Below are 20,973 nucleotides of genomic sequence, written 5' to 3' on the forward strand. Positions count from 1 at the left end.
ATCTATCTATCTATCTATCTATCTATCTATCTATCTATCTATGTATCTATCTATCTATGTATCTATCTATCTATGTATCTATCTATGTATCTATCTATCTATGTATCTATCTATCTATGTATCTATCTATCTATGTATCTATCTATCTATCTATCTATCTATCTATCTATCTATCTATGTACCTATCTATTTTACAATTTATTGTATTTTAAGAAACAGATGAATTTGCTTTTCACCATCTGATTTTCTAAACTCTTGAATGAGCTTAGGGATTTTAATTCAAATTCCCAACACTGAGCAAAAGAGAGTGCTTAAAAACTGTGATGCTAGCTAGCCAAGCATTGGTGACTTTAAGCCTGTCATCTCAGCCCCTGGAGGTTGAGGCAGGAGGATCACTGAGTTCCGGGCAAGCTTAGGCTACAGAGTAAGTTCCAGATAAGCCTGGCCTACTGTGAGATCCTGCCTCAAGAAACCAAGAGAAAGAAAAACTAAACTAAACCAAACAAAGGGAGAAAGGCAGACAGATGCGAAGGCTGTTGCCTCCATAACCACCTTTGGCAGGCAACAAGTCTTGCCTTCGTGTTAAGCAGCAGCCCATCTATGTCATTGCATATTTTACAGCATAGGGAAAGGTAGAGGGTGCTCGGTCTCATAAAATCAGGACTCACCTAAACATCAGGACCTGGAAGAGAACATGTACAGAAAACCAAGGTGGATGATTATAGATCTAAATATTTCATATTAAGATACTGAAAAAAAAGTAAAAGAAGGAAATGAACAAATAAACCAAAACCCTCCTACACCATACTAAATAGGATCTATGCTCACACTTTAAGATTTTCTGACCATAACTATAATCACAAAAAAGCATCCATTTGTGATTTGTATAAACTATGAAAATGAATATGACATTAAAATGTAACAGTGTGAAGTACTGGATTTTATAAAAATTTTAAATGCCAGAAAAGAAAAAGAATAGAAAAAGAAATGAATTATAAAGTCAGAAAAGTGGAGATAAATTGATTAGGATGTATAAATGTTCATTTTCTTGGATCTCTGAGGGAAAGAAAATTCCAATATTATTATAATCAGGTTTTAGTAAACTATGCTTTGTGTATTTGTGTATGCAGGTAGAGGTCAGATATCAGTGTCAAGACCTTGGGTGGCTTCCTCAGTCCCTTGCAGCCTTATTGTTTGAGACAGTCTCTCTTGGGTCCCAAGGCTCAGCAATTCATCTAGACCAGTTGGCCAGCAGACTCTGGAATCCATCCAACTCTTCCTCCTCAGCCCTGGGAAGTCATGGGTTTGTGCCACCATGATCATCTTTTATGTGGGTGCTAGGGAGGCTGAACTTGCATCCTCACTCTCCTGCAGCAAGTGCTTTCCAACCAAACCATCTATCCACTCATGCAAATGTTTTTATAAAAACATATAGTAAGAAATTAAAAAATCATTTAAATAGTCGCCACCAGTTGGCAAGTACCATGAAAAAACAAAAACAACAGCTGCTGTGAATATTGATAACAAGATGAATGCTATACCTAGAATAAACACATCACAAACTTGTGGAGAACCCACTTAAAGAAACTGTAGAATGGGGCTGGAGAGATGGCTCAGTGGTTAAGAGCACTGACTGCTGCTCTTCCAGCAAGTTCAATTCTCAGCAACTGCATGGTGGCTCACAACCATCTGCAATGGATCCCATTGAAGAGAACGACAGTGTACTCTGATATAGAAAATAAATAAATAAATCTTAAAAATAAAAGAAAATGTAGAATTCTCTTGTGTTATATAAAGGAAAATTTGAATACACGAGATAACATAGCATGTTTATCTGAAAGAAAACTCCTCTCAGGATATTTATTACGCTTGGGTTAATCTACAAGAGGTGATATTTCAGTAAAAATCCTCACTAATTAAATTCAAGTATGAGTTTTAGTTCGTTCAGCTTAGTCAGGGTCTGAGAAGACATTTTTAGAGATCACAGTAATGAGAAGCTGTGCTCGCTACAACAGATAGTAAAACATTTTATGGGGCTGCAGAGATGGCTCAGTAGGTTAAGAACACTGTTTGCTCTTGAGAGGACCCGGATTCTGTTCCCAGCACCCACACGATGGCTCACAGCCATCCCTGTTTCTAATTCTAAGGGAGTAGAAACCCAACAACAAAACAAAACAAACAAACAAATAAAAACCCAAAACCATTTTTGAAGCTATTTTAAAAAAAGGGTGAAATCGTACTTATTGTTTAAAAACGAAGGTAAGAAATTTTGTGGAACAGAATAAAGAGTGTGAAGACACAACTGAGTGCCTAGCAATTGTGAGATGTAACCAAGACAAGCGTGAAGATTCGTGGGGAAAAGGTCTATTCTTTGGTAAATGGGGTCTGGATAACCAATTCATTATTCGGGGTAAATAAAATTAAGATTTCACTCCCCGAGACAAGACAAAAGAAATTCCACATGAATCAAAGGTTTGTACAGAAAGAGGCCAAATATTGAACCAATCAGGGCGAGGAAGGTGCTTTACCAAGGTGGAAAAACATGGAGACATTATAGAGATGCAAACACACACAATCAATTGTTAACAGGGACTTACAAAGAAAGCATTTGTGCAATGTGACACATGACCGTCCTATCCTAAAGTACAGGCAAGGATATGCAAAAACTCACACTGGCAGACAGGAGAGCAGATGAAAAACCTTGAAGAATGTGAATTAGCAAGCCAACCAACAAACATGAAGGAAGGCAGAAACATTCCATAGGCAATGGAAAGGTTTTACTCTCTCAGTTTCTTACAGATAGAACCTGTTCACCTATAAGAGGTGATAGGAGGGCACAGCATGACTTTACGGACACACCACTTGATAACATAGTTGCTGTTGTGATAGGGACTTAGCTGTGGAGGTCAACATCACATTGGTCAAAACTCAGAACTGTACACCTAAATTAGGTGAAAAGTTCTGGCTGAAATATGCTTCAAAGTTGGACATTTAAAAGAATTTATATGACTGGGCAGTGGTGGCACATGCCTTTAATCCCAGCACTTGGGAGGCAGAAGCAGTCGGATTTCTGAGTTCGAGGCCAGCCTGGTCTACAGAGTGAGTTCCAGGACAGTCAGGGCTATACAGAGAAACCTTGTCTTGAAAAAAAAAAAGATTCTCTATGCTTTCCCCCAGATACTTCTATGCTAGGAACTGAACTGTTAGTAAGTTGGACACCTTTTCCATGAATTTACCTACAAAAGAAAGTTCTCAAGAACATCATGCAAGAAAGCGGCAACCTAGTGCCTGACAAATACAGAAGTGGCTGCTCACAGCCATCCATTGGACTGAGCATAGGGTCCCCAATGAAGGAGCTAGAGAAAGGACCCAAGGAGCTGAAGGGGTTTGTGGCCCCATAGGAGGAACATCAGTATGAACTAACCAGTACCCCCAGAGCTCCAAGGGACTAAACCACCAACCAAAGAGCACACATGGTGGAACTCATGGCTCTAACTGCATATGTACTAGAGGATGGCCTTGTCAGTCATCAATGGAAGGAGAGGCCCTTGCTCCTTTGGAGGTTCTATGCCTCAGTGTAGGGGAATGCCAGGGCCAGGAAGAGTGAGTGGATGGGCTGGTGAGCAGGGGGAGTGGGTAGGGATGAGGGGAGGGGGTTTTTTGGAGGGGAAAAGAGGAAAGGGGATAACATTTGAAATGTAAATAAAGAAAATATCCAATAAAAGTCCATTTAGTGCTGAAAAAAAAAAAAAGAAGGTGGCAACCTCAATGTCCTGTTCTAGAAGATGGATAGGGAGGCTGAAGAACACTACCTCAGTCATACTTTCTGAGTCTCTGAGCTGGCGGAGAATAAATAAACAATTGAAAGTGTGATATGAAGCAGGACTGAGAGGACATATGGCTATCCTCACATCTTTGTCAGTTAACACAAGATGACTTTGTCTGTATCTACCAGTCGCTCTTTCCTTATTACTATGACAAGATGCCCACATCCTAAAGGAGAAAGGATTTGTTTCAGTTAATGGCTTCAGAGTGATAGTCTATCACTGTAAGTAAGACGGCACAGCAGGAGCTTGAGGTGACTGCCTGGTCACACTGCGGCAGACAGGAACCTGAGAACTCAGTTTGGAACCAAAAACAGACATAACCTTCCAAGACATGTGTCCTCCAGCTGTACTGTGTGTCCTAAGGTTCTGCAACTTACCCAAACAGTGCTGTCAGCCCAGGACTGAGTGTCAAGATGCATGTAGGTGTGGTCTCAAACCATAACACTGTAACAGTGACCACAATGACAATAGAGGTCAGGCCTGGATCACACTGGACAGTGGAGGGTCGACATATTTACCCTAGCTTAATCAAATGACCCAGATCATTCTGATCCAACTAAGGCAATTTATATAAAATACAGGCACAGCAGGCTGCACAGCCTGAGTATGCCAGACATGTTAGTCCCTTCCTTTCCTCCCAGAACCCAGAATCTCCTTTTTGCTCACCGTAGCAGAAGGGCTAACACAGTCCCCAAAGCATCTTGGGGTTGTTTCAGCGGCAGCCCAGATTTCAATTGTTACCTGGCGGCAGCCCCAGTACATTAGTGATCTTGCATTCCAAGTGACGCCTCTGATGCCCGGAAATCATTTTCTTTGCTTATCCAACCCACCAAGGCATCTCGAGTTTCTTGGTAATTACAGAAGCTGAGTGCAGACTTCACCTCAGGCCACAGATTCATTAATTTGCCAACTCTTGTGCTTTTCACACAGACTTAGGAGGACGTCTTTTGATTTGGAGCCAGAAGTACATTTTGATTTTTAATTATTTCCTATTCTTCTATACACTAGAGGCTCCAGGCAAATCTCCTGATGTGTGAGCCCACTGTGGGGTCAATCTCTTTTTAATAGAAAAACTTCAAGGAGGCAAATTAAGTCCAGACAAAGTCACTGTCACCCCAATCCATAGGTGTTCATTAAATACTTTCAGTTGATGGTAAGTAAATCCAACTATCCCTGTGCCCAAAGAGATACACAATGGGAAAAGGGCAGGTGTCCTGTGTCTCTTGAAGGCCATCCCACCCATATGAGCTATCATCTTCTGGAGGATGTTGAGGAGGGAACTCAGAACCTTATGCATACCCGGTGAGCATTGTATGACTGAGCTGCATTCCCGGCTGCAAGACTGGGTTTTTGTTGGTTTTAGCTTGTTTGATGAGTGGTGACTTTCACATGCAGGCTCTTCTGTGAGAAAGAAATGTCTTCCCTGAATTTAACCGCATGTTTCGTACTTGGCAGACAGAATGTCTAGGTTCCAACGGACTCTAGAAACTTAAAACTTGAGTGCAGACATTACCATCCTCTGCTGAAGATGGAGTGGAACAGCAGCTAACACCTGGCCTCACACCTAGTTGAATGAACTCAGATTTTGCCTTTCTTATTAACAATCAGAGAGGCCATTTGGACCTCAGTGTTTTCATCTGTAGGGTGAGTACAATAGTAACGTCCATTTCCTGTGGCTGTGGTGAGATTTAAGTGCTGTGTAACTAGTTCCCTTTCATTACTGAATACTTCAAAGAATTGCATTATTGAATACATTTCCCAATGCGAAATGCATCCGTTTCTTATGCAGACTGTCCACCAAATGATTCCACAGACAGTTCATTTAGCAGGTGAAGGGAGTGAGAGTGGGCGACTACCTTTTTTTGCGACATGTATGGAAAGGGCTGTCTTCACACTGGCTCGCGATGAAGGACACACAGCATGCTGCACACTGGGCTTCTATGGGTACTTCTTATCTTTTGGGGATCACGGTTGGGTACTGCTCCACCAACACAAGCCCCAGAAGTTTCATTTCTGTCCTTTATACTCAGTGACAAGGCTTGTGAGTGTGCCCTGGTCTCACTGCTTCAGCCCAGAGGGCTGTGGTTTGGAATGGCTAAAAGGATGTGGCTGGGGAGCTCAGGGGAAAACCCAGAACACAGAAGTTACTACCTGTTGAAAGTGACTTTTTTTTTCTTCCAGGGTTCAAACATTGCTCTTCTTAACTGCCTGTGAGAGGCTGTGTGTTATTGAGTGAAGAAAGTCTGACTCAGGGGTCTTGGCTTCATGTATTACTTACTGTAGAGAACATTCCACTACCAATGGTGGCATTAGCTGGCACACTCTCCATTAGTAGCTAATAAATAGGTTGAGCCTGTGTAGTACATCTGCTCCTAATTCCATTGCTGTCTAAATGCCTTAATTGTAGCATCTACGCCCTGAAAGAAAGAAATGTTTTTATAGGCTACCACCTCCGCACATCTTGGAAACAAAGGAATTCATTACCATTTTAGGGCTCAAACCTTGCCTTGATTTACATTCTAGTCACTGAACCAACTCATTTCATCTGTGCCATCAACTAATTCTTAACCACTGAAGAGCAGTTCTAGAGTGTTCAAGGTTCAAGGTCACATGGATACTTTTTCTAACAACTGAAACCCTCCAGTCTCCCTAGAGATGAACTGTGCATATTCAGTTAAGTAGAGAAATGACACCGGGACAATGAAACAGAAACTCCAGGGAGAGATTCTGAGGCTGAGGGGTAGAAGAAAACTGTCAAATATTCATCACTGAACCAAAAAAAAAAAAAAAAAAGCCTGTCTGTCTAAGAGACACAGTTGAGAAAACAATAGTTCAATCCAAGGCATGCATTAAATGTATTTTAAAATAAAAGTCAATGTATTGCCCCAGCCTACATTCTTAGTATTTATCTTAACAAACCAGCAAAGGTTGATTCATAGACTTAATGCAGGAAGAAATACTCTGTGGTATGTCTAAGCACAGAGTGTCTGACCCTTCGCTACTTATTTATTGAGGTTAAATTAGTAGCTCCATATTTATGGACTTGAACATGAGTCACAAACTAGCTGTTTGCCAGGGAATGGGATCTACCATTGTCTCTCAATTCATTAGGAATACAAAGGCTATAATTAATTTTTTTCAAAGTTTGTATTAAGAATGGTTTCTCTGGTTTCTCTGTGTGTGTCTCTCTCTGTTGCTCTCTCTCCCTCCCCTCCATGTGTGTGTGTGTATCTTCCAGCTTTGTACCAAAAAAATTTGAAGTGATGTATTTGGATATATAAAAGTAAAAATAATGTAACTTAAAGGTAGATGAAAAAAGGAAGGAAAATATTCACAATAGGCCAGAGATTAAAAAAAAAAAAACTACAGATTTTTCATATTTACAAAGCACGATCTTCAACTACATTTCTAGCCAAAGGAACTGTCTAATCCATATTTTCATTCAACTTTGAGTAGTTAAAAACAAAACCAAACCTCATTTATGAGAAGCAGTGCTTTTATAGAAACTGAGACCAATGGAAATTTCCCAAGAAGACTGTTATGGAGAGAGAGCACGCTTGGAAGATAATGGAACACATACCCCATAGTATTGTAAAGTAGACACAGCAATCCTTTAAAGGAAGCTAAACACTAGAAGGATGCCTTTGTTGACATTCTGAGTAGTGCTTAAAATGACTGGGGCTCTACTATCTTGGGTGCTGAATAACATTTCATGCTGGTAGACTAACCCATAAATGACTTTATTGGTGTCCCAATGCCATGCCTCCAGGCCTAGATTTGTATGAGTTCCAGATTAAATTTAACAGATAAACCAAGTCCCAAGAATCTGAAAACCCCATGAGAGTCTTCACCTGAGGGAAATACCTTAACATATTCAAACTCTTACTCTTTCCTATGTGTCTTCTTACAGGTAACATGGAGAGATGGGCACTACTCAGTCTTCATGCTGCGATGGAGGAGGCTGAGCCTGGCCTTGTTAATTGGCCAGAGTGAAAAGCCCAAGAAAGGTACACTTGTCATCTCCTACTTGACCTAATTAGTCATTAATTAGGGTAATTTGGCTTAACCAGTTGTGTTCTAAATGAGTTCTCTCTGCTCTGCTCCCTCCCTCCCTAGCCTGGGGCTCTGTTTCGATAGAGGGACACTTCCCTTCCCAAGTCCGATTCTAAGAGAACACTCCACAGAGACCTGGCTTACTCCTAGACTGAGCAGTTGTACTTTGTGTTCCTAAACACTTATTGTATGCACTTTGCCAACTGATGTACTTGCTCATGGCTTTTTCCCCCCTGCTTAGATGTTCCTTCCTCTCCCTGCATCTATCAGCAAGATGAAATTGAATTCATCCCCAAAGGCTTCCTTCTAGGAACAGTCCTTTCTTATCTTCCAGGCAGGACTAATTATTCTCTCTGCAAACCACTTTCCGTTCACTAGTCACACAAAGTATTCCTTGGCATGGCACGGTGCCAGTCTGACTTACAAGGCTGCTGTGCCTCTGCTTTGGGTCACCTGTGCCCAGTATGATGTTCAACACACTGCCAATAACCTGCCCATGTGAGATGGCTGAAAGTTTTCTGTACAGAACACAAGTTAGATCTTGGACAAGACTCACTGCTTTAAAATGACAAGGAATTGGAGAACAGTGACATTTGAAGGGGATTAAACTGGGAAGACCTGTTAGCCTCTTCAAGAACAACGCTGGAGTCTTTGTCCTATCCCAGTGGCAGTGTCCTGTCTCACATGTGCTGAACACAGCTTGATGATAATAACAACAGGATGGAGCCGGAGGCTGGGAAGTACAGTCAGCAGGTAACAGACATACACAGGCATGACCGTGTCCCCCATAGACAGGAAAGGAAGCTCAAGTGGGAAGAACAGTAAGATAGTCACACAGAAGATTGTCAGATGGTAAGGTCTCCTTCATGCTGTGGCTGGGCTTAGAGAGGATAGTTATGTCTCAGTGAAGCAAAGAAAGAGGAAGTCAGCATTCCACTCCTAGATGGAGGTTGAGGCAGGTGCCTCTGGTGGGGAGGATGGGGCAGAAGCAGTTAAAACAACCCAGGAGCCAGGGGTTCGGCCTGACACTAGCAAACATGGACTTCAGTCAAGCACCCCCAGGTTCCTGGCAATCTTCTGAGTCAGGCCTCTGTCCTTGGACATGTACTTGGACCTGTAGGCTGAAGGCCTGCTGTACCCTGATATGAGGACAAGATAACAGCTGTAGAAAACAGAGCAGTCTGGTAAGACTGGCAAGGTAGCTTCAACCGGTGTAGATCAAAGTAGCCAGCCCTGGACTTCCTGGTAAATGCTCCCTAACAGTGACATCTAGGGGCAAGTGGCTCTAGGGACACTCCTCAACTTGTCTCCTCGGCACAAATGAATGCCATTTGGTGCTATAGATGATCAGCATTAGCTGACACATTTGCTCAACACCCGCAGTGTGCCAAGACTGTCCTCCTTTACAAAGATCTGGTCTTGGGATATCAAATTGCTCAAGATCCATGAAATAAACTTGGATTGAACATGTCCTATAGGAATGCATCCCACATTCTGTTCTCTGGGTATAGATAGTTGCTTTGCTTCACACACACACACACACACACACACACACGCATGCAGGCACTGTTCATTTCAGTAAAAAATTCTCCACACAACATGGTAGGTAACACATGATATCCCCTATTTATATTACTAATAAAACACTAGATTTCCTCATAAGATTTGGTTGTCATTCCTTGCACGGGTAAGCTATTTGTGTAGTAAAGTTTTCTAGGTGGTTTGGAGTGGTGATGGTTATCAGTGTGTGCCTGAGTCAATAGCTCATACACCCACAGAGTACAATGCATGGCAGGGAATCAGGCTCCTGGGAGGGGGGGTGTGATTCAGTCTGATCAACTCCTCCCTTTGAAGGATTTGCCCTTTCACCCCCTGCCCTTTCACTAAGCAAACATCTTCCAAGTGTTTGCTGTATCACATGCAGCCCTGTTGACATTTGTAAAGGGAGAGGCACTCAGGACAAATAGCTATAAACATGATAGATGCAATGCAGGAGACCAGGTAGGCAGAAAGACCTGTGCCAGAAGTTGCTTGTGCTATGACATTTACTTTGAGACCTAGAGGGCAGGGCAGGTCTTCTTAGTGGTAGGTCCAGGCAATGGGGCAGCATGGGGTGGTAGAAAACATGGAAGGCAACTACAAAACAGTGGAGCATGGGACTGCTATGAGTGAAGCTGCAGGAGCTGAGCTGCACAGCACGGGCCTTGCAGACCACTTGGACGCCAATCAAAGGGATGAATGTGCAGCTCATAGAAGGCAGGAAGCCATCCTCAGTTCACCGTTTGCAGTTTACAGTAAGGAGGGAGACCCCACTCCCACCCTGTCCCACAAATGCACACATATGCACAGGATCTTAGGGTCTTAGTATTTAATCCAGATAGTCCAGGCTGACCTTAAAGCCATTCTTTGGTCCCAACCATTCACGTCTATTTTTATTTTAAGTTCTAAAGCAAATTCTGACTTACGTCGACTTTTGAAAAGATAAATGTGAATCAGGAAGAAGCCTTGACAGCTGGCAGAATTGTCTCTGGAAGGTGAGATAACAAGGCTTACGTATCTGACATTTACAAGAAAATTGCTTTTGGGTGGGCACAGTGGTAAATGACTTTAGTCCAGTACTTGGGAGGCAGAGGCTGGCTTACTTCTGCAATATGAGGACAGTCTGCTCCATACAGGGAGACTTTGTTTCAAAAAGCAAAACAAATAAACCAAAAGGTTTTTTTTTTCCCGGCTGTTGTTGTTTTAATAAAAAAAATTACTGCTTAGAAAAAAAACCAAATACAATTCTTATTAAATAAATAGAAATCCAAATTTCATTTGGACTTGAATTAAATAAATTTGCATGTTACATATGTTTACAGCTAGTCACTGAAATTTGAAATATAGTGCTATTGAGACAGGATAGAAAGAAAGTAAATTACAGGACATAGGAACAAAGAGGGACTTCTCATCTGAGCATCTGATTGAAGCCTCTTCATAGATGACATGCAAGAACTGCAGCATGATTGACATCTGCTGCAAAGGTTGCTGGCTTACAGACAGTATTGCTTTCATATGTAGACATTTTATAGGAAAGCAAAGAGCTGGGTTGGAGACCCAGTGTACCATGTCGGAGCTAGCCTCATTGCTGTCTCAACATCTTCTGGGAATCTTAAACAACACCATTAACCATGTTTCCAGTGACGATGTCCTACCTTCCTGTGTCCCATGATCTAGACTTTAACTTTATTGCCACATACAACCAGGAACCACCCTGTGATCTCAGATCATTTAGCAACCTTAGAACACAGCAACTTGAAGTATCACAGACTTTGTGTATGTGTGTGTGTGTGTTTGTGTGTGCGTGCGCAGCAGAAGGAGTTCCTTTAATCCTTAAATGTTATGTTGTAACAGTTCCCGAATAATGACTCAGAGGCTAATATTTATGATTAAATGCTTAGGCCATATGCTAGGCTTGTACACACACACACACACACACACACACACACACACACACACACACACCACACATTTATGAAGACAGTGAAGGTCATCTCTTAAAGAGCCATACCTGTGCTCAGGGGATTGTCTTACTTTCTCTACAGCACCTCTCTTTTTAACATCCATGCTTAAAGTCTACACTAAAATATTATTGATAAACTTCAGCTTTGTTTCAGATTTGCTTGCCCTCAAAATATATTCTGCAGGGAAGGCACTGATCTGTTTTTGTCATAGCGGCAGCCCCTAAATGATGAAAGGGGTGCTGGAGAGATGGTTCAGTGCATGGAAGTGTGGGCCCTGCCATCGGGGCAACCTGAGTTGGATCTCAAAACCGACATGAAGGTGGAAGGAGAGGAGCGGCTATCGTGCGGGGAGATAATCTCTTGTGTACTATGTAGAAGCATCACCTGTCAATAAAAATCTGGTGGCCAATAAGCTGAGGCAGGATTAGAAGGTAAGACATCCAGCAGAGAGAAAACGGAAGCTGGGAAAGAGTCAGGCATAGGAAACTTCACCATTCGGACTAGGAAGAAGTCGAATGTATGAAACTGAGCAGAGGTAACAGCCACATGGCAGACACAGAAGAGTATAAATGAGATAACTGAGCTATGTGATAGTTGGGAACAAGCCTAGCTTCTGGCCTAGCATTTATTCATAAATAACAAGCCTCTGGGTCATTATTCAGGAACTATAACAACATAACATTTAAGGATTAAGGGAACTCCTTCTGCTGATCTATAGCACCACATTGTGCTTCCATCCCTGTGACTGCTGGTAATATAAAACAAATCACCAATGTGTTAAAAGCTATTTACCTTGTTTAAAAAATATTCTTAGTCAAAGAGATATGGAAATTGACATCATTAAATTCATTTAATCCCTGCCTGTGGGAGGCTGCCCTGAAGGTTACAGATGTTCATAGATTCAAATAGTGAGATTTGGTTTCGCTTCTCTGCCTCTGCATAATCACAACTTGTTTTTAATGTTTCCCCCTACTCTAGAAGTAACTGATGGATATGACCCCAGGCTAGGCCAGTTGCCTTGGACAGAGGACAGTGAGACAAAGCACAGCCTTTCTCTTTTGGTCCCCTATTGCTATCCCCAGGCTGTGGCCTCCCATGTTTGTATTATATATGGAGAAGGTCCACCACACTCTTAACAAAAAGCAGGCAGTCTTTCTTTACCCTGCCCAATAGGTCACTCAGTGACACATAGTAATTAACATCATGGGGTCAAAACTAGCAAAGGGGACTTTTAGTTCAAATGCAAATATGTACATTTCCTTGTTTGCCTAAACATGATGACTTTATTATACCAGACCCCAAGTCATTGCTGAGGGAATTTATGCACACAGTCCCTAAGATAAAAGAACCTTTGCAATAACAAGAACACAATTGAGATACATAAAATTTTGAATTAGCAATATGAAGAAAGAAAGGAACAAGGGAAGGAAGGAGAGAGAGAGAGAGAGAGAAGAAAAGAAAGAGAAAAGAAGTGAAAGAAAAGGCAGATGAAAATTTGTCCAAGTCTGGAGTTAAATGATGGAGCCCAGCTGCCCAGTTTTGTCAAACTTTGGGAATTCTTTACGTGGATAATTTCCTGCTTCAGTGGTTAGCTCTCTCTTGTGTACAGAGGATGAATGGGTTGGGGTGGGGGATGGGATAGTGTGAGAACAGGTAGAGGCCGGATTCAGTTCTCTCTTTAACCATAATAGGCTACTTGGCCATGTTTTGTATATTGCCCGAGATCTCATTTCAAACAATGGCTTCTTAAAATTTTCAATTTGGAAATTTTAAGAACATTTCCATTTCAAGTTGGAAGACTTGCCTGATGTCTAACGCAATGATAACAGAGTCTCTGCTGTGGTCTGAGATGAGCTACTCATTCTGCAGTCTTCATTGCAATGATGCTGAGCAGCTGGCTCTTGCCACTGCTATAGCCACAATGCTTTCTCTAGGTCTAGAGCAGTGGTTCTCAACCTTCCTGGTGACCCCCAGCAATAAAAGTATTTTCATTGCTACGTCATAACTGTAATTTTCTACTGTTATGAATTATAATGTAAATATCTGATATGCAGGATATCTGATATGTGACCCTTGATATGTGAAAGGGGTCACAGCCCGTAGGCTGAGAGCCACTGGTTCAGAGCCATGGGGCTAATGGTCGTGGTTTGGAACCTTCAGAGCTGTGAGCTAAATAAAAGCTTTCTTTTTATAGTGCTAACTAGATCAATAGTACCTGGAAAAACCATAAGTAGGCCATGTTCCTTCTTTACAGATGAAGAAAGTAAGGTTCTAAAAGGCTAAGTGACTGCCATTGTGGACTTAGGTCTGTCTGCTACAAAGGCCACTCCTTTGATCCCTGTGCTACTGGTTAGTATGTAGGTAATACTCACAGGTGTGTAAAATGCTGGCAGTCTTCCAGAACTCAGGTGTGTAAAGCACAACACAATTCACAGGAATGTGCTCTGGGTGGTACATGCTGTATAGACATCAGGTTTAATTGCTTAAGAAGCAAGCTTGATCAGAAAGGATGGAGAGATGTTACAGACTGTGAGAAACCCCCCACATGTGTTGCTCTGAGTTGATGTTGCTGGGTGGGGCAGGGATCCTCTCCTGGCTTCCTCATTATGAAGATCTTTTCATCACAAACGTTTTAAAACTGAAAACCATTGCAGAAGCAACAAAGAAAGCTAAAGGGGAAAACTGCTGGGATTTGGTGGTGTGACATGAACTCTGTGTGAGTCCGTAAGGACAAAGGGATGGACTTCTAGGAAATTTCACTCATTAGAAGAAGGAAGAGACCATGTATCTATAGGAAAGAAGAGACTCACGTCTAAGGCAGAATTCCATGTATTTATCTAACATTCTGAGCTGTTGTTATGCCCTGTCTAAAGCTAGTCATATCAACCTCACTTTCAAGAGAGTAAAACTGAGCGCTTTCTCTTCGTTAAGTAGTAAAATCCTTCTGCTCCCCCCATGAAATGTGTCCAGTTTTTGGAAACTGTCTGAAACCCAACCGAGTGTGTGCAGAAGAGCACATACCCAAACTCCTGAAACTCTGAGCCGAGAGTGTGAGTCATGCCATTACCAACGAGACAGCCAGCCAGTAGCTCAAAGCACAAGTTACAAAACAACACGAGGAAGTAGCTCTTCCCCTATAGCTCAAGGCCGCATGTCCTTTCCCAAGCTCATGCTGGATTTGAAGGAAAAGCCTTCTCCTTAAGATGTGGAGTGCCAATCAAACCACAGTGAAGGCACACTAAGGAAGAAGGTGGCTGTGTTCAGACAAGGCAAGGCAAAGGTCACTCTTGGTTTCTGTTTTGTGACTCTATTGTTATGTATTCAGTATGCTTACAACTTTTCTGAATTGTATTCACTCACAGCTATTACGTTTGAAAGTATAAGATGCTCTCATTGTGCGTTTAAAGCCAAATACTCCTGTGGGGGCTTGTTTGCAGGCTAGTGGAACCAGAGCTCACCGCAGAGCCTGTGGTCAAGCTGATGAGACTGCCAACAAGAAAAGGGCTACTCTTAATACCAGCAAAAATCAGTATGTGCAACAAGATTCCCCTGTTGGTAGCATGATAAGTACACACACAGTACCAAAAATCAAGTGAAGCTCACGATTGTTTGCAAGCCCTGAAACATAGTTGAAGTTTGAATCTTCTACTCAAAGTCTTGAGTAGATCAGTCTCCATAACTGTCCTTCTTTGAAGCTGTCCTGAGCACCTAGCCTGCCCTCAGAGGTCTGTGGTCCCCAGGGCCACCCCTTATGGAGCATTTTTAGTTGCTGTTTGGTTTTAATGAGCAAATCCCTGAAAGCACCACCTTGCATGTACTTGTGGAATGAACAGAGGTGAGGAGGAGGAAGGAGGGTGGCCATATCATAAGGGTAGGGAGAGGTGACTTCTACAGTGTGATTGGTTTGTATTGGCAGGAGGTGAGGAGGACTGGGGTGACATACCTGGAATTTCTGGAAGTGTGGACTTGTCTTTTTTCCAGAAGATCCCATCACAAACAAGAAGTCTGGGGTTAGGACGAAGGGCACTCTCTCTTTATTGATGCCCAGGAAACTCTTGTAATTCCCAAGAATGTGTCCAAAGTCTATATGAAATAGGTTTCCTTAAGAGAAGAAAATGCCTGACATCATTACCTGGTGTGAGTGTTTATTAACATTTTGGGGTTTTTGGTCTTTTTTTTTTTTTAAATCAGTTGCCTGAAAATGAACTATTTTGAGTGAGCGCACTTTATCCTCTTTTATTATTAGCGTTTGATATTTTCAGCCTTAACAGGTGCTTGAAAGCAGTAGCCACAAAGCTTTCAGACAAAACCAAGTGTGTTTTTTGATAGGTTTGTTCTTTAGATGATACCAAGATGTCATTAAAAACAAGCAAGCAAGCAATCTAACAAGCAAACTTGTCTCCAAAGTACTCTTAGACAGGCCAATCAAAACTCTCGCTAAGTTGTGACCATCATGCTGAAGAGACTTTATGTCCTTCATATAGCCAACAGACTGGTGCTGTATTTTGTCTGCCAAGAGTGATGTTATTAATGTTTTACTTTTAAGTAGTGCTATAGAAATACCATTTTGAATCTCTTTGGGGTCAGCTTCTAACACTATTGCCAGTAGCAAGACCATATTAGTTTTTGTTTATTTGGTCTTTTAGCACTTCTATAATCCGCAAATGGACTGTTCTTTTGTGTTGACCCTGTTCTTGCAAGGAATAAAAGTAATTCGCACCAAGCTCCTTTGCTTGTTCCTAAACTCTACTCTTTAAAAATAATTTTTGTGTTAAAGTCTTTCTATGTAGTCCAGGCTAGCTTTGAACTTGTGTTCCTTTTCCTTAGGCCTCCTGAGTGTTGGACTTATAGACATTGGCTATCATGCCTGGAAGACTATAAAACTGGATTCAGATTTCATATATGAACATTTCATGCTATGGTGGCCATTACAGGTCACTGCCAGGGTAGTGTGAACCAGTATGGCTGTGAGAGTTAGGGACTCAGGTGTTTCAGAAGAGGGACAGCTCATGTGCTTTTATTATTTGGTCTAGTTGGGTCTTGGAACATTTGACATTGCTGATGCCTCCTTCTAAGCTATCCTCCCCACTCTCTCTTTTTACTTCTCCCTGTAATTTTTTCCTTTATTTTAGTCTTTATTTCCTTTATTTCCTGCTTTTTCTTCCCTCATCCATTAACCCTCAAGAAGGGTGGTCTGTCTACAGTCACCAGTGTCCCTATACACAATGACTTGTAAATCTGGGCTCCAGCTTAGACTCTCACTCTGTGCCATGAGGATGGGGTAGTGGGGAGGCAACGCTTAAAGAGAAGAAGTGCTTCAGATGGACAGTGGTGATGGGTGCAAAATAATGTAATTGTATTTAGTGTCCCTTGTCTGAACACTTAGGAATGATTAAAACAGAACCTCTTATGTTAAATGTATTTTACTACAATAAAAATGTTACTTTACAGTGGGCAAACTCACCTGTCTCTGAGATCATAATGTTGTCGTTGTGCCTGTCACCGATCCCAAGAACAAATGTGGCCACACAGTAGCCTGCACAGGAGTAAACGAACCTTTCCACTGCGGCCTGAAACTGAGGAGAATGGATTTGAATGTTGGTTGCTTTCCAGTGACAGAGAGCACCCCAAGTCAATGGCAATGTCTCCCAGAAGAACAATGTTCTGAGAACCACTTCAGACAGCAAGCAAGAAATTTGAGTCCAGCCTCATTAGTACATCCCTCATATCAAGGAAGTGCCAACTGTCACTTGTATTTTTAATTGTCGGCTTGTGTTTTCAGTGAAGAGTCATCCAAACAGTACAACATGAGGAAGACCCAAGAAGAAAAGGGCCACAGAAATTTATCAAAATTTCCCATCCTTCCTTTTAACCACTTGCCCACAACTGTACAGAACTTGTAGTAATTTCTGCAATTATGCTTTGCTTATAACCATTTAAGTGTATGGATGGTTTCACAAGCTTTCATGTATAACTGATTAATAAAGGCTACTAATTATATTTCCTCTACCAAAGGCTGCTGGCCACGCAAGTGTGAAGTGCTATTCCCGTGCAGTAGAACTGACTTTAAACAGCACCCACATGGCCCAGCCAAACAGTTTGTGAAGGATCCAGCATATGTTCTTCAGCAAGATAGACATTTTCAACATTCATAACTTACCATTTAGAGCCACAGTAGAAATTGTAAGTTTTTTGGTTTGGTATGAAAGAATGTATATATGGTAACTAAATCTGTGTGTTAAACAACAAAAGTATCCATAAAAAGTGCTAACAGAGTATTTCACAGAACCAAATTCTATGCAAAGCTTGACTGGTATTCAAAACCGAAGCAAATGTTTTCTGGGTCTAGAAGTAGGTGCTCTGTCTCACAGATAAGCTGTGTCATCAGGGGAAAAACCCTCACAAACCCCGACAGCCTCAGGAGTAAAACTCTCGACCAGTATGTTGGGGAACAGAGACATCCATTAGAAGAGCCTGTTAGACCAGCAACCACTACTGTCCAACCGAAGACAAGCTGTATGGAGAAGTGAGCCTGGGCTGAGGAGGGGAGAGCAAGAACTCACCTTTTCTTCAATAGGACATTTTTCCTTGAGCCAGTGATTCAGGACTTCATCTTTGAATGCGCCCGTGTTACCCACTGTGCTTTGCTGAATCTGAGCAATCGTTGTGGCATCCTTTACAATCTCGATCATACCTACATGAAGAGACAGAATTCAGGAGAGGCCGATGCTGCTATAAGTCTTGGTGGAGCAGAGAATGGAAGGTTATTTTTATTAGGCCGAAGATCTGTTTTCCAGTTCTGAGCTATTTTCTTGTTGTTTGCTTGCTTGCTTGTAGGGAAGATAATAACAGTAAGGCTCCAGAAATTATAAAGAATACTTTCTCAATATTACTAAGGAGAAAAAAGGGCTGCTTTGGGGAAGTGACAAATAAAGCCATCTGTGTGCCAACCTTAGCCATCCTTGCTCGGAGATTGGAACTAACTTTTCCTTTATAGGTAACAAGGCCAAATGTTTTGTACATTTCTCATATCAGAACCTTGAATAAAAATAAGTGTGATTAAAACTAAACTGTTAAATGTCTATAAAAGTACCTGAGTGGAGTGTGTAATGGCTTCAGTAATGTGAATCCTGGAATTTAAAAAGAACTGACAGTTCCGTCTGTTTAATTTTAAATGTTATTTGCGAAAAAAAGCTGAACGTGCAAAGAAATGAGTTGCGCTTTAGAGGCAGAAAAGAGCAGGGGAGGAAGCAAGTTCTTGGGAAGGCTGTTCCCGTGTAAGGGCCCAGACCCGAGACAGGTGTCCCTGCATCGTCATCATGTCCTTATTGAACCGAGAGTCTCTATCCAGCCTGGGAACATCTCCTCTTCTTGTCTATGACTACAATTTTCCCGTTAAGGACTGCTTTCTTTCCCTGAGAGAGTGATGTCCTTTTAAAGCCAGCGGAGTGCTGTGCCGCTCATCTCCTGATGTAACTACAAACCTATTTTGTCACCAGTTGAGATACAACCGTAAGGCAGAAGGCACAGGTCCAGAGATTCAGTCTCCCAAATGGACTCCATGATGCGTAGAATCTAGGAACCAAGGCACAGGCACTACTATTACACATAGATGTTGGCCAATGCATTTTTCCTTCTCTCTTAAAAAGCTAGTAATCTTATCTGGATATGTACAATATATGAGTAGATGCAAAACACATAAGCAATAGTTTTCACTGTTCAGACTGATACTCAAAAATTTCCTGTCATTGCAAATCTGTTAATTTCAGCCCCTGGGTTATATGTTGAAGAAAAGTATGAAGAATCTTTACTTATGGGAGGCTTTTTGCCAGGTTTCATTATCTATCTTATCAAAACATTTCACTTTGTTATGTATTTTTTTTCACATAATAACTGTAATGTTCTTATATATGTTTAATATTCTGATATCACACGATCCATGCTACAACCAAGGCAATGAAATCAATAATGGTTGATTGACTAACCCCAAACATTAATTGGTTGCTCTTTTATGTGTGATTCTTATAGTAACCTTGTATCGGGTATATAACTGCTATTTCCTTTCAGTGGTACAGGAACAACATCTTGGAGAGTTTCAGTGCACAGTGGGCTCCAATAATAAAATTGAAGTCTAAGCGCAGACTGTCTCTCGGGATTAAAGGACCAGCAGAGCGCTGTTGTGTGGCTTTGAACAATCCAAAGGATTCTGCAGATTTATTTAAAACTAAATTGATCTTTAAAAATATTAAGGGATTTTTTTCATTCTTTTAAAAAATATTTCTTGGACAAAAAGGAAAACAACTGTAAGGCAACCCACCCTGGAAGGGAACCTGAGTACTATGTTAGAAATAAGTCAAAACAGAATCTTAAGATGAATGGAAAACATTGTGTTTTTAAATAGGCTTCCCTTAACTTAGTACACTTTATCATGTAAATAAACTGTGTTAGGTTTTAGTCACCCTCACCTCCTTCTTTGATGAGGCACTAAAATGTGGATAGAAAAGACTTATAGACTTGTGATGCTGTCTGCACAGAAATGTCAAAAAACCTGGCACAGACAGTGTTGGTGCCTTGCTGTTCACCTTTTTCTCACCGTTCACCTGCATAATCACCTGCCTTCTGGTCTTTTTTGCATCAGATCATTACATGAGTTTGAGTATGAATACTAAAGGATATGTATTTAGGGAGTATGCCTACTGGTGTGTTGATATGTCTGTGAACAGGAAAAAAATTGGGTACTGTAGGCAAATAATCCCATAGTCTATGCTTCCATGCATAGAATGGAGTGCTTAAAAAGAGGCTAGGAGAGGCAAGTGTATATGGCTACTAGGGAATGTTGAATTTGCATCTTTGAAAGGACAGAGAGAACTAAGGCGCTAGTAAAACTTATCTATTAGGTACCTTTTGATTGCTGTTTATCATAGGGAAAACGAAACAAAACAAAACCCACAGAAGGCAGGCATGTTTGAGAGCAGCACAGCACTCTCTCATCAGATAACTGCATAAGCCCACTCCCTTCGCATTAACCTACCTGCAAGATCAACATGTCTTGGCGCAGATCATCACCATGTTTAAAGATGATTCCAATGGTTTCATTGGATAGGACTGTGGGATCAGCACACTTAAACTCAAGCCACAGGGGCTTCTTCTTAGAGGCCATCACTTTGCATCTCTCGATCTGTAAGGCAGTGGTCACACCATCACACACAATGAACACACATGGAAGAGACACAGATTCTCTCATAGAGCATTGCTAAACACAGGGGCCATGAACTGGCTGGAAAATGATTTTCAATGTTTGGATAAAATTATAGAAGGCGTTCTCACCCAAACTGGAAATGGGTGAGAAAAATTCATAACCCTTAAAACAATGTCTCTCAGACTCTAATTTTAACTCTAAGTTTCTGTGAAGGGCCTGTGGGGTACAGCAGGTGCCATTTTAATCACCCTACTTCATGGGCCTCGGTATGCCCGCTAAAAGTGCATCGTTCAGAGCACTTTCTTTCTTTCTTTTTTTTTTTTAATTAGGTAATTTCCTCAATTACATTTCCAATGCTATCCAAAAAGTCCCCAATACACTCCCCCCCCCA

At 41.5% G+C, this 20,973-nt stretch overlaps 1 protein-coding gene across 2 annotated transcripts in view; it reads right to left on the reverse strand.

Moving 5' to 3' along the window:
* Positions 1-20,973, reverse strand: part of Pik3cg (phosphatidylinositol-4,5-bisphosphate 3-kinase catalytic subunit gamma) — a 35,112-nt gene that overhangs the window by 2,028 nt on the left and 12,111 nt on the right. For both annotated transcript variants that reach the window (XM_021178976.2, XM_029484962.1), the window contains exons 6-10: positions 20,415-20,561; positions 18,868-18,958; positions 17,947-18,077; positions 16,848-16,959; positions 15,327-15,484 (exon numbers count right to left, since the gene is read on the reverse strand). In XM_021178976.2, coding sequence (XP_021034635.1) covers positions 15,327-15,484; positions 16,848-16,959; positions 17,947-18,077; positions 18,868-18,958; positions 20,415-20,561 — 639 coding nt within the window. The remainder of the gene's footprint in view (positions 1-15,326; positions 15,485-16,847; positions 16,960-17,946; positions 18,078-18,867; positions 18,959-20,414; positions 20,562-20,973) is intronic.

This window comes from Mus caroli, chromosome 12 (genome assembly GCF_900094665.2).
Source record: "Mus caroli chromosome 12, CAROLI_EIJ_v1.1, whole genome shotgun sequence".
In the NCBI taxonomy this organism is placed as follows: domain Eukaryota; kingdom Metazoa; phylum Chordata; class Mammalia; order Rodentia; family Muridae; genus Mus; species Mus caroli.